The sequence below is a fragment of the Nyctereutes procyonoides genome, unplaced genomic scaffold (genome assembly GCF_905146905.1).
Source record: "Nyctereutes procyonoides isolate TBG_1078 unplaced genomic scaffold, NYPRO_anot_genome, whole genome shotgun sequence".
NCBI lineage: Eukaryota > Metazoa > Chordata > Mammalia > Carnivora > Canidae > Nyctereutes > Nyctereutes procyonoides.
This window is the reverse complement of record NW_026575030.1, coordinates 35125123-35138933: the sequence shown is the minus strand read 5'-3', so window position 1 is coordinate 35138933 and position 13811 is coordinate 35125123. Positions and strand designations below refer to the sequence as shown.

Genomic DNA, 13811 nt, shown 5'->3' with positions numbered 1-13811 from the left:
TAATAGGCACATTACTTTGATTTTCATCAAGTTGGGCCACCCTTATATTGCAGGGATAAATCCCACTTGGCAGTATACGATCCTTTTAGTATGCTTTTGAATTCAGCATGTTTTCTTGAGGGTATATTGGATTGTATAGTGCTTTGGATTATGCCTATTCTGATAGGTGTGTATACTGTTGCTAGGAATGTAAACTGGTGCAGTTGCTACGGAAAACGGTTTTGAAGGTCCACAAAAAACTAAAAATAGAACTACCATATGATCCAGAAAGTTCACTTCTGGGTACTTACCCAAAGAAAATGGAAACAGTCATTCAAAAAAACATATGCACCCCTATGTTCATTGGACGATAGCCAAGATACAGAAGCAACCCAGGTCCATTAACAGGTGAATGGATAAAGATGTAATATATATATATATATATATATATATATACACACACACACACACACACACACACACACACACACAATGGAGTATTATTCAGCCATAAGAAATACTGTGCCATTTGCAAGATGTATGGACCTAGAAGGTATTGTATGCTAAGTAAAATAAGTCAGAGAAGGATAAAAACAATTTCATTATATAGAGAATTTAAAAGACAAACAATAAACAGAACAAAATGGTGGTTGTCAGAGGGGAGGGGGTTGGGGGATAGACAAAATAAGAGGATTAAGGGGGATTAAGAGGTATGAACTTTCAGTTATAGTAAGTCCAGAGTAACAAGTACAGCATTGGGGAATATAGTCGGTGATACTAAAATAACTATATGGTGACAGATGGTAACTATTATCCTAGTGAGCATTTTGTATGTAAATGTCAAAGCACTATGTTGTACACCTGAAACTAATAGAATATTGTCAGCTATACTCCAATTTTTAAAAAGATTACAATAGTAGCAATATAGCCTTGCTATATGAGAGCTTGATCATTAAAAACTTATATAACACATAAAAAAGAGCAATGAAAACAAATACAGAGTTTAAGCTATTTATATCAATAATCTGAATATATAGATTAATCAAGAGAAAGAAGACAAGCCAGACTAGGAAAAGTATGACTTATTTAATAAAAGACTATCACTCCAAATACAAAAGAACTCTTAAACCCCAACAATAAGAAAATGACAGATGAAAAAACAGGCAAAAAAAACCTAAGATATCTCACCAAAAATATACAGGTGACAAAGCATGTGAAATGATGCTGCACATTGCAGGTCATTAGGAACGTGCAAATTAAAATGATACTTCTACACACCCATTAGGATAGCCAAAATCCAAAGCACTGATACCACCAAATGCTGCTAAGGATATGGAGCAATGAGAATAATCATTGCTGGTGGGAATGGAAAATGGTTCAGCCACTTTGGGAGACAGTTCAGCAGTTCCTTATAAAACTAAACATACCTTTACCCCATGATCCAGGAATCATGCTGATAGGCATTTATAAGTTGAAAATGTTATGCCTGCAAAACAACCTGTACACGAATGTTAGCAGTTTTTTTTTAAAGATTTTGTTTATTCATGAGAGACACACAGAGAAAGGGAGAGACACAGGCAGAGGGAGAAGCAGGATCCCCATGGGGAGCCTGATGCTGAACTCGATCCCAGGACCCTGGGATCATGACCTGAGCCAAAGGCAGATGCTCAACCACTGAGCCACCCAGGCATCCCTGTAGCAACTTTATTCATAATTGCCAAAAGGTGGAAGCAGCCTGGATGACTTAATATGGGAATGAATAAGCAAACTAAGGTGCATGCAGACAAATGGACTATTCAGGACTAAGAAGTGGGATATTAAGTCATGAAAAGGAGTAATCTTAAACGCATATTGCTGTGAAATCACCCAGTCTGAAAAGGCTACCATTTGAGTCCAAATGTATGACACTCTAGAAAAGGCAAAGCTATGGAGTGGTAAGGAGTTGGAGGGAAGAATGTTGAACAGACGGAACATGAAAATTTTAGAGCAGGGAAGCTATTTTGAGGACACTATAATGGTGGAATAGGTGTCATTATATACTTGTCAAAGGGGTGATGGGCACTGAGGGGAGCACTTGATGGGATGAGCACTAGGTGTTATTCTATATGTTGGCAAATTGAACATCAATAAAAAATAAAAAAATAGATATATATACTTGTCAAAGCCCATAGACTGTTCAACACCAAAGTGAACCCTGTTTGTGTGTTTTTTTTTTAAGATTTAATTTATTTACTCATGAGAGACACAGAGACAGAGGCAGAGACACAGGCAGAGGGAGAAGCAGGCTTCATGCAGGGAGCCCAATGTGGGACTCGATCCTAGGACCCTGGGACCCTGGGACCATGCCCTGAGCCAAAGGCAGGATGCTCAACTGCTGAGCCACCCAGGAGTCCCAGAGTGAACCCTGTTGTAAACTATGGGCTTTGGGTGATAATGGTAAGTCGATGTAGGTTCAACAACTGCACCACTCTGGTGCAGGCTGCTGACAGTAGGGGAAGGAGTTGGAGCAGTTATTTCAGAGCTCTGCACTTTCTGTTCAATTTTTCTGAAAACCTAAAACTTTCAAAAATCTATTAATTAAAACAGAACTAAGTTATACTCTATAGGACTAAGTACTTGAAGCAGGAGTAGCAGTCACTTCTTGGCAAGCCTCAAGTACAGAATCCAGACATTCACATCCACACTCAAGGTTATCAAGCGATGCTGAGGCTGGCTAGGACAGAGCGCAGCAAACACTGGGATGCAATTCAGGGGTGGCTCTGGACTCTCAACCATTTATTCTGTATCAAGATATGGCCCATTCAAAGGGAATGGTGTTGATGTGTTCAAACGAGGTCGCCTTTCCTTCTCCAGTGCAATTAATCTTTTCATCATCTTCTTATTTCTATAAAGAAATTCAGAAAAGAATTTTGAAAAATTGTTAGAGTAAGATAGACCATTCCAGGGGTTCCTGGGTGGCTCAGTCAGTTGGGCGTCTGCCTTTGGCTTGGGTCATCACCTCAGGGCCTGGGACCGAGTCCCACATCAGGCTCCCTGCTCAGTGAGGAGCCTGCTTCTCCCTCTCCGACTGCCACTCCCCCTCTTGTGTTCTTACTAGCTCTGCTCTCTTTCAAATACATAAATAATCTTAAAAAACAAAACAAAACAAAACAAAACAAAAAAGACCATTCCACACCCAACTGCAATAAGGAATTCACTTCTGGGGTTCCTTAGTAATTTACCCCACCACCCAAGGATGGTGGGTTAAAGAGATTGTGGCAAAGAAAGAAACACAATTGTCCACTTACTATGATGAGGGCTTATAGTCTATACACTACAAGTAGATCCAGCTCCTTTATTTATCTTTAAAATGTATTTATTTATATAAAGTAATGTCTACACACAACGTGTGGCTCAAACACGCAAACCCGAGATCAAGAGTAATACACTCTATTGACTGAGCCAGCCAGGCACCCCAGTTCCACTTCCTTTATACCTTCCATTTTCTTCCTGTAGCTTCTTCCCATATCCCCTTCTCTATTCAGACTCAATCATGGGTTTCCCATTTATAAATATAAAGAAACAAAAGAAGAAAGCAAGGAAGGGAGAAAAGGAAGGATGGAAGCAAAAAGCTTCCTTAATATTACCACCTCAACTACTGTCTCATTCTCCACCCAGGTAGAAGAGATTAACAGGTCCTGTTCCTAGTTCTTCACATGTTCTACTGCAACTTGAAATCACCCTATTTTGTGTCCATAGCCTCTTTCAATATATTCACAAAAAGGCCACCTTTTTCTGTGTGTCCTAAACTCACATTCCCAACAGCACTGCATTAACCATAGTCTTACAGGGCCATCTCACCAACCATCTCCTTCTGAAACTCTGTCCATTAGCTCCTTTTTTCACTTCTCTCTCAGCCTTACTTCTACTTTTTGGTCTCCATTGCTTGCCTGCCATTCGTATGCTGCTTCTCTTTTGGGTTCTTTCCTCTACATACTCCTATGCACTATTTATATGGCAAAGACCCAAATCTGTTTCTCTCTAACCTACACTTCTCCTGGAATGCTAGACCCATGACCATCATGTCCCATGTATCACATTCTTGGCCACTGAACTCACACTGAAATGTGGACTCTTCCATCTAACAAGATAACAACTGCTCCTGTACTCCTGCATCTCTTAAGTTTGTTCCATTCTTCTTTAAATTCTTTGCCAAGCTCATAGATTGTATCTTTCCAGAATTATTATTTTATTTAAAAATTGTATTCAATTGAGAAAGAGCATAAGCGGGGGGCAGTGGCAAAGGGAGAAGCAGATTCCCTGCTTAGTACGGAGCCTAATATGGGACTCAATCCCAGGACCCTGAGATCATGACCTGAGTCGAAGGCAGATGCTTGACTGACTGAGCCACCCAGGTGTACCTCTTTCTATAATTATTATAGTAGTCTCTTTAGTTTCTGTTCCAAGATTTCAATCCCCTTCCTAAAAAAAGCCTTAGTTTCCTTTCACACTCATGTCATTATCACCTCCAATTCCATTGTCAAAAGCTGAGTTTTGTACTCAAACATTAAGGCGGCTATGGTCTATGTAAAAATCTAAAGCAGGGCATATGTGTATGCCTAGTGTGTATTTCCCTGGATAGTGAGTGTGCAGTTATATTCTCAAAGGAGTCCATGTCCCAAAAGTGAAATTAAGAGCCACAGGATAATGAGACCTTTTATATAGATATAAAGCTTGAGGGATGCCTGGGTGGCTCAGCGGTTGAGCATCTGCCTTTGGCTCAGGGCCTGATCCTGGAGTCCTGGGTTTGAGTCCCATCGGGCTCTCTGCAGGGAGCCTGCTTCTCCCTCTGCCTGTGTCTCTGCCTCTCTCTGTGTATAAGTAAATAAAATATATTTTTTAAAAGATATAAAGCTTGAAAACAGACGAACAAACTTGCGATGGTCAGCTCCTTCCTCCTCCATTTATTTATCAGTATAAGCTTCAAACATATTGACCTATTTGCAATTTCTAAATATGTCATGTTCTTTCACTTCCATGTATTTGTATGGGCTGTTTCCACTACTAGACTGCCCTAATTATTACTTTCCAAATGGTAGGCTCTTCCCCAGGACATGCAATCCCTTGGGAAGGTTCCCCAAGCTACTCCAATATAGGTACTACCCACACATTTTCATAGCATCTCTTACTCCTTTTCATTAGAGTGCTCCATGGATTTTTGTCTTACTAATTTGTATGTCCTCAGTAAAGTATCTGACATGTGAATTCTTAAGTCTTTTTTTTTTTCTTCTTAAAACATGTCTCTAAAATTGAGGCAGTTAAAGTCCTAACTTAGATTCTTTGCTAAGGTTTCTAAGAAGCAGCCACATTTATCCGAGTTCTAATCCACTACATTAAGTTTTCTGCTCCCTATTTTTGCCTGATCTAATGGCAAATTAAGAAAACAGCATATTGCCCTCTTGCCTTCTCCTACTAAATTATTCATAAACTTATCCAGATATCTCCTTTTCTGTGTACCATACTTAGAAAAATACTAAGGGTTACCTTTTAGCACATTCAGGGCATAACATATTATCTTCTAGGCCTGGAGATGGGAAAGTGCAGGCAGGTAACAGGAAGAGAGAGATCATCCTTTTGGGAGTGTCAGGCACCCAGGCCTGACCTGCATGAAACTGCAGGCGAACCCAACCTTGTGTGTCTGCAAGGAGAGGTCTGCCGTGGACCACACACCACCTGACACCTGAGGGAAAGAGAAGCAAATATAAACAGCGAAAATCAAGTAAGAGCACCCTACCCCAACCTCCTAGGAAGTCACTCTCAGTTTTGCTCTTACATTCTATCAATGAATCAACTGAATGAAAAGTATGAAAAAGGTACCCCAAAGACACTAGATAGAATCTGACTTCGCAAATTATATGCCACAAGGGATAATAATTAACTTTTTGGAATGGTTATTCTGTGTGGAAGATTTTGCTGAGTGGTTTACATGCATAAATACATTTATTCTTAAGAGCATTATTTAAAAAAAAAGAGCATTATTGATATTTACCTTCTATTTACTTTTATTTACAGGCATGGTAACTGTAGCTTATCTTGTTAAATATCATAATTTTCCCCGAGCCAAGACTTCAATCTAGATATTCTGATTCACAGTCCATTTGCCCAACCATTACACTGCACTGCCCCAACTACACAAAACAGGCAAGACGATCTTTGTTTAGAAGTCTAATGAACAGAGCACCTGGGTGGCTCAGTCAGTTAAACAACTGCCTTCGGCTCAGGTCATAACCCCAGGTCCTGAGAGTACTGTGTCGGGTTCCCTGCTCAGTGGGGAGTCTGCTTCTACATCTCTCTCTGTTCCTCGTCTGTCCCCTCTACTCGTGCTCTCTCTCAAATAAATAGAATCTAAAAAAATAAAAATAAAAAAGTAAAAAAAATTGAGAGGAACAGTCCTTGGGAGCTTAAATATCTCTCCATTCAGACTGTAAGCTAAGAGTTGAAATTATGTGTGTTTAGCGCAGTACATGAAGGCTAGGCACACTCCCGGATCACAGTAGGTGCTTAATTACTGCTGAATGAAGAGGAGCTGAAAGGCTGAGTTAGCGTGTGAGATGATACTACCTCATATGGCACATTAATGAAATTTGGAAAGAAGTGTCATTTTTGGGAGAGCAGTCCTCCAGAGACAGCTTTGTGGCTACACAGTGCCCGCCTCCTCACAGAAGGGAGTGCAGCATGGGGAGCCCACAGTAGGTCAGTTTCAGCTCCCTGTGAAATCCTTTTGGCTGGATTTCTTGTGAATGAACAACAGCCCTATAGTTAAAATGAAAAAAAAAATCCAGGACACTTCTGGTAATGGGGTGGATGGGGAAAGATTTCAAACCAAAAAGAGGAGGAGGACTTTGTGCCAGCCTGAGGTGGGGTCTGCTGGAGTTGAAGAGAATTGTGACCCACAGGAGCAGGAGCTGGCCAAAAGTGGGGCTGAGTTACTCTCAAGATCCTTTAAGAGGGCAGGGGCCCCAAACATTTCAGTGATTACTGCCCACTTTTAATGTGTCAAATTGTATTTTGTAAGTCTCAGAATTATTCTATGAAGCAGAAGAGTTGCAACCGTCATTTTGTCAATCAGGATACATTATCAGATTATGCTTTCTTCCCACCCAGAACTTCTGTTTATGGTGAAAAAGGATTACAACTTAATCATCTAGCTTAGACATTGGTCCATGCAAAACTTGACTACCGGTAAATGGAAAGATAACTCTTATATAAATCTAATATCCAATCTACAATATTTGTAACTCTTTCCCTTTTACTCCCTTTCAGTAGGGGACTACTAAAATTTAACCTTCTCTCTGGAATAGCACTCTTTTTTTTTTTTTTAACATAGGTTCCACACCCACTGGAGGACTCGAACTCATGAGCCATTAGATCAAGAGTTTGCATGCTCTACTGAGTAGAGATACCCCACTGCTCACTCTTTTAAGGTTGATCTTACCAGATGCTTGCAGCAGAAAGGTCTCAACAGAAGCAGGAATGGAACGTGAATTCACAGACTTGGATTGACTGGCTCTTGCAGCAATTCTTGACCATGCTGCCAACATGCCTTCTTGTGCCGAAGTTACCACTTTGACTGTATTAATCCCCCTGCCTCTCTCTCTCTTACATTTCCAAATCTTGGCCACCATCTTGCATTTTGCCAAACATGACTCCGATTTAGCCTCTGGTGGTGTTTCAGGAATAGTCTACAAATGGGATTCATAGTGAGTATTCAGCAAAGTGCTACTGCCCTAAACATTGACCCATGTGTGGTAAGTGTAGGTAAGATTTAAGATTGTTAGTTCCCTTAGAGCAACCAGGAGGAATTTTTGACTGTTAAAACAGAGTAGTTGAGTGGGAAAAGCAGAGGGGGTTGCCAATGATGTTTAGTGTGTAGAGGCCAGGGATGTTTAGGCCTAAAGTGCACCAGACAGTCCCCTCACCAAAATAAATTATTTGGCCCAAAATATCAATAGGCTTTTTATTTTCCAATTGAAGTGTAGTTTGCATACCATATTATATTAGTTTCAGGTGTACAACATAATGATTCGACATTTACATACATTACCAAGTGATCACCATTAAGTCTACCCACCATCTGTCACCATACAAAGTTGTTATAATATTACTGACTATATGCCCTATGCTGGACATTGCATCCCATGTCTTACTTGCTTCATAACTGGAAGTTAGTGCCTTTTAATTCCTGTCCTTTATTTTGTCCATCCCCCCACACCTCTCCTCCTCAGGGTACCTCCAGATTGTTCCCTTTTTCTATGAGTCTGTTTACTCTCTGGGTCCATCCATATCATTGTAAATGGCAGTATTTCATTTTTTACGGCAGAGTAATATTCCTTTGTATTATATATACAGTGTCTTCTTTATCCAAAATATCAATAGCCCTGATTGAGAAATCTTGCCTTAGAGATACAACATATATGGGGATGATGAGATAGAAGGAACAATTCACAATAAGCACTCACCTTTACATTGTCACACTCCTGGTTTGTTTCAGAGTAAGCATGTTTCTGGAGCCTCAGATAAACCTCTATTTTCTAAGGAAATTAAGAGGGGAGAAAGAAAATTACAAATTGACAAAGCTTCCCACACTTGCTCTGTGCTTCAGTTTCGCACCAGGGTACTCACCCGGCCATGGGTACTCAAATTCAGTTGTTGGCACCAGTTCCGCAAAATGTCCCAATGTACTTTATTAACAGGAGGCAAAGTGGCTGGCAAAGGAGGGGCTGGTGTACTACAACACCAACTATGTTTTGGACAAAACTTGAATCGTTCACTTATATGAGGATGACAAACTGCGAAAAGAAGGAAATGCAAGTAGTAATAACTTAATATTTTTAAGATTACAATTTGACAGAGTTCTTTCTAATTCCTTACAACCCAATTTGCATACACACATACACCCCAAATATCTTTCCTCTATCAGAAATAAAGTAATAGATTCTGTAATTAAAGGACTCACCCAAGATCACATCTCCATTAAAATGGCAGACCTGGAAATCAAACCTACATTTTGAAATTCTAAATCCTATGTTTTTTTTTGAAGATTTTATTTATTTATTCATGAGAGATACAGAGAGAGAGGCAGAGACACAGCCAGAGGGAGAAGCAGGCCCCATGCAGGGAGCCAGACGTGGGACTCCATCCTGGGTCTCTAGGATCAGGCCCTGGGCTGAAGGCGGCACTAAACCGCTGAGCCACCCGGGCTGCTCTAAATCCTGTGTTTTTTAAACTACATTTAGCAACTTGATTTTTGCAGCCACCCACATACCCTTGGATAGAACAATATATTGTATTGCTAATCTAAAATGTCTAGATTTTGGACCAAAAATCCTAGCTGTCCCTAGAGAAATCAAAGAAACCACCCAACTACCCATGGTCCTGCATTCCACCAGCCTACCTCATTTTCCTCAGCAGCACCCCCATTTCACCTGATTCTGCTTAGGTGTAACCTGTCACTGTACATTGCAATGAAGTCCTGGATGGACAAAAGTAGATTCACAGGTGGGTGTATGGGATATGCTTTGAGTTTGGGGAAACCATTTCCCCCTCTTGGCCCAAAAATAAAATCATTCCGAAAATACTTATTTGATGCCTTTATGTGAAGCACTAAGAACAGATTCAAAAGGTCAGGACATTAAGATCTCCTAGATATTTGATCAGTAATTGCTTACCAAGCAAAATACTAATTTGAGAAGATGTGGATCAAAGGGTACAGATTTTCAGCTATATGATGAAAAAGTTTTGGGATCTAATGCACAGCATAGTGATTATTCTTAACAATATTATGCTGTGTGTTTTAAAGTTGCTGAGAGCAGGGGCAACTGGGAGGTTCAATGGGTTAAGTGTCCAACTCTTGATTACAGCTCATGATCTCAGGGCCCTGAGATTGAGTCCCGCAGCAGGCTCTGCACTGAGCATGGAGCCTGCTTAAGATTCTCTCTCCCTCTCCTTCTGCCCACCTCCCACCCCCTACCATGTGCTCACTCAGGCACGCATGCTCTCTCTTTCTCTCTCTCTCTCTCTCTCTCAATAAATAAATAAAGTCACTGAGAATAAATATTTAAATGTTCTTACTGTGGAGTAGGGTGAAGGGTAGGGAACTGTGTGAGGATGGATATTCTAATTTACCTTTTTTTGGCAATTATTTTGCAATATAAATGTAAATCAACCATCACGTCGTACACGTTAAGATTACACAAAGTTATATGCTGATTATATCTCAAAGCTGGAAAATACCACTTCATCTTTACAAGAGATATGTGAAGTATGTTTCAACCAAAACGAAAACAAGATTAAGCTTCATGAGTTGGGAATTTGAATTCATATCTAGCTGACTATAAGAACCACGCTCTGTCCAAGGCACTCCACATGCCTATATTTTGTGTCTTAAAAGGCAAGGCATGGTAACTACAGATGAGAAGTGTAGTAGTTAGAGGACTTTCTTACCACAGGTAATCAAGGTAAGATTTAAGAGATGTTGTACAGTCAAGGATACGAAAGAAAAATCATTTTCCTGGGCTTACCGGCACTGGGGGAGCAGTAAACTGAGCAATCTCTGCCCTCATACCTTTATTGCTTGACCCAGGCATCTTCAGACTGACTTCTGAAGTTGAAGAAACACTTGGTTCCATTTGTTCTTCATTAAGTTCTTCATTAACTGGAACCAATGTGAGAATCACACTTTCTTCCTCTAATGCCTCCTCAGAGAAATTCTGGAAAGGTAAGGGTCAATTGTGGATTCTCATCTGATGCCATGCAACTAAACTGCTTACCTTCAAAGCACGATTAATAAACTCAGAAACCAATAGGTTGCTGGAGAGAAGACTCACACGATTCTTTGAATTTGATATTGATTAGCAGACCATTTATTTGATAAGAGAAAGAGGGGTGCCTGGCTGGCTCAGTCCACGAAGTGTGTGACTTTTGATATCGGGGTTGAATTCGAGGCCCATGTTGGACATAGAGATTATTTTAAAAGATTTTTTAAAATTTATTTTTAGATGATAAGAGAAACAATGAGGAAATAGACAAAAGTAGATTTATAGGTGGGTGTATAGGATACGCCATGGGCAGCCCGGGTGGCTCAGCGGGTTGGTGCCCGCCTTCAGCCCACGGCGTGATCCTGGAGACCCAGGATCGAGTCCCACATCAGGCTCCATGTATGGAGCCTGCTTCTCCCTCTGTCTCTGCCTCCCTCTCTCTCTGTCTCTCATGAATAAAATCTTTAAAAAAAAAAAAAAAAGGATACGCCCTGAGTTTGGGGAAACCATCTTCCTCGAGGCCTTCCGCTCCCTCAGCTCAAACAAGTACTTGCATTTTATCTGCTCAATCTAGATGGAATGTGTTCCTGCCTTCCCATCTTTCATGATTCCCGACGATTCCCAATTCCAGCCATTATCCACTCTCACTGGTAGATGCAATAATTTCCTATCATTCCAAACTCCATTCTGACACCATTCTTTCTGCAGATTGCTCTCCAGCTTAAAAGGAACACTTCAATGGCTTATCATTGCTATTCAGGTTAAAGACAAAACTCCCTTGCGTGACCTACAAATTTCTGGAGTCCGACCTTTACCTGTCATTCCTGTCACGACCCCTGAGCTTTCTGAGCTCCCGCCAGACTGGCTTTATTTCAGCTCCATGACCTGAAGGGAGCAGATACATATTTTACTCTGTTGCAATCACAGCAACACATGCAGTGCGCAGCACAGAGTGGGCAGTCAAAGCTCTCTTAATGACCTAATTTAATGATAAGTAGGAAGGAACTAACATATTTACGAGTTTTTGTATAGTACACACGCTGGGTGCTAGGTGCTTTCTGTATTTTCTCATTTAATCTTCATGGCACATTTATAGTAGTGTCAGTGTTCCTATTTTTACAAATTAGGTCACTGAGTCTCAAAAATTAAAGGAACAATGTCATAGAGTATTTTATGCTTAAGTTTCCACCCAAATGTGGTGAATAAAGTCCATTCCAGCCCTAGTGCAATACTTTCTTCTCAGAAGAACCAAGTGGAACCAAGGGGCCACACCCTTTCCACATGCAGTCTCTTCAGTGGCTTCCAACTGCTCACTCTCATCCTGCATATGTAGAACACTTTTTCTTTCTTTCTTCTTTTTTTTTAATTTGATTATTAAGTCATCTCCATGCCCCCAGGGGGCTCGAACTTAGAACCCTAAGATGGAGGGGTCACAGGCTCCAGAGACTGAGCCCACCAGGCACCCCTGTGTAACACTCTCAGAGCACTCCCACACACATTCACCCCAAGTCATCGGGGGAATATTACCCCACTCTAGAGATAAGCAGGGACACTGAGCTGCGCTGTAACTCGCCCATTATCATATAACTTTATTTGGGAGTAGGACACACTCCCGGAGGACAGAAACCAAATTGGTCACTGCACTTTCTCACCTCCCCACACTACCTTTTCTCACTCTCTTTATCATTGCTCTTCACTTGATGCTTTTCGCATGTTCAGCTACCAACACGTCTTTCTACAGAAAGGATCTCTTACTTTCACCCCAGGTGAAAGGCAATCTTGGCCCCAGGAAGGGCAATCTTGGCCCTTTCCACTCTCAACTCAGACACATTCCGCACCCCAACCTGTGCAAGAAAATAATCCACTGGCAAAGAGGGGAGACTCCAAGATGGGAGATTTCTTTACACCCAGAAGCGAAGATTTGTGGTGAGAAGAAAACATTAGAGAGCTTGTAGAAGGGCTTTGAAAAGGAAATCTGTGGGAAGATTCATTCTGTCTAAACTAAACTTACCTGCTCATTGTCGTAAGTGGAGTCCTCCATTTCCAGGACGCTCAGGGGAAGGCAGAGCCAGCAAGGTCAGGACTTGGGCCCTCCAATCCTTTTCACCTGAGGGCTTCCAGTCTAATTTCTCCTTTTATAAGCAAATGTCTCTTTCTACTTCCTGTTTCCCAGAAGAGCTGCTTTCCTTCCTCCTCTTTTTCCCCTCCCACACTATCTGAATGTGTGATGATTTCATCACTTTTACACCATCTTGTCCATTATATGACAGTTGAGTTATTGGGTAATTAATGTCACTCCTAATGCATTTTAATACACTTTAAAGATTTTTTTAGGGGCGCCTGGCTCTGTGGATAGAGCATGTGACTCTTCATCTCTTAGTCTGTGAGTTGGAGCCCATGTTAGAGGTAGAATTTACTTAAAATAATAATAATAGGGGCACCTGGGTGGCTCCGTGGTTGAGCATCTGCCTTTGGCTCAGGTTGCGATCCTGGGGTCCTGGGATCGAGTCCCACATTGGGCCCCCTCTAGGGAGTCTGTCCTTCTGCCTATGTCTCTGCTTCTCTGTGTCTATCATGAATAAATAAAATCTTAAAAAATAATAAAAGATTTGTCTTTATTACTTTAAGGTGAGACTTGGGAGAAAACTGGAAGTGTCGAATTCTTGCTAACAAGTTTTGCAATTGAATAAAACAAACATTTTAAAAATATTTCTAGGACAATATCGGTGATAAGATTGAATGATGTTACTATGGAGGGAATAAAAAAAGAATCAGAGGTATTTCACAACCGGTTTATACCTGTGGGTGTGTCATTCACTGGAAGATTAGATTTAAATTCCTGGCTTTGGTTCTAAACACGAATATTAAATATGCCTTACTAGCAGGCTGGCTAAAGGAGTTTGGCTGTTTAGGATAGAAGCAGCAAAAGCCAAAAAACACTAAGGCAAGAGGTGGACTAATGGATTCCAAAGAACTGCAAGCACTTGGGAACTGCTGGAAAGATGAGACTAGAGAAGTCGCAGATATTTTCATCGG

The 13811-nt window shown here is 40.9% G+C and overlaps 1 protein-coding gene across 1 annotated transcript; it reads right to left on the bottom strand.

Annotated features, from left to right (window-relative positions):
- Window positions 1-2754: 2754 nt before the first annotated feature.
- Window positions 2755-12816, bottom strand: DPPA2 (developmental pluripotency associated 2). Its single transcript, XM_055316031.1, has 7 exons — window positions 12787-12816; window positions 10583-10727; window positions 8641-8807; window positions 8484-8549; window positions 7454-7700; window positions 5503-5698; window positions 2755-2863 (listed from the first exon to the last, which is right to left on the bottom strand). Exons 1-7 carry the CDS (start codon window positions 12814-12816, stop codon window positions 2755-2757), a joined length of 960 nt encoding a protein of 319 aa, XP_055172006.1.
- Between the last annotated feature and the right edge of the window lie 995 nt (window positions 12817-13811).

Coding starts and splice junctions, on each gene's coding strand:
- DPPA2 (XM_055316031.1), bottom strand. CDS start 12,816: ATGGAGGACTCCACTTACGACAATGAGCAG. Junction 10,728..12,786: donor CCACTTACGACAATGAGCAG/GTAAGTTTAGTT, acceptor TTACCTTTCCAG/AATTTCTCTGAGGAGGCATT. Junction 7,701..8,483: donor CAAACCAGGAGTGTGACAAT/GTAAAGGTGAGT, acceptor TCCCATTTGTAG/ACTATTCCTGAAACACCACC.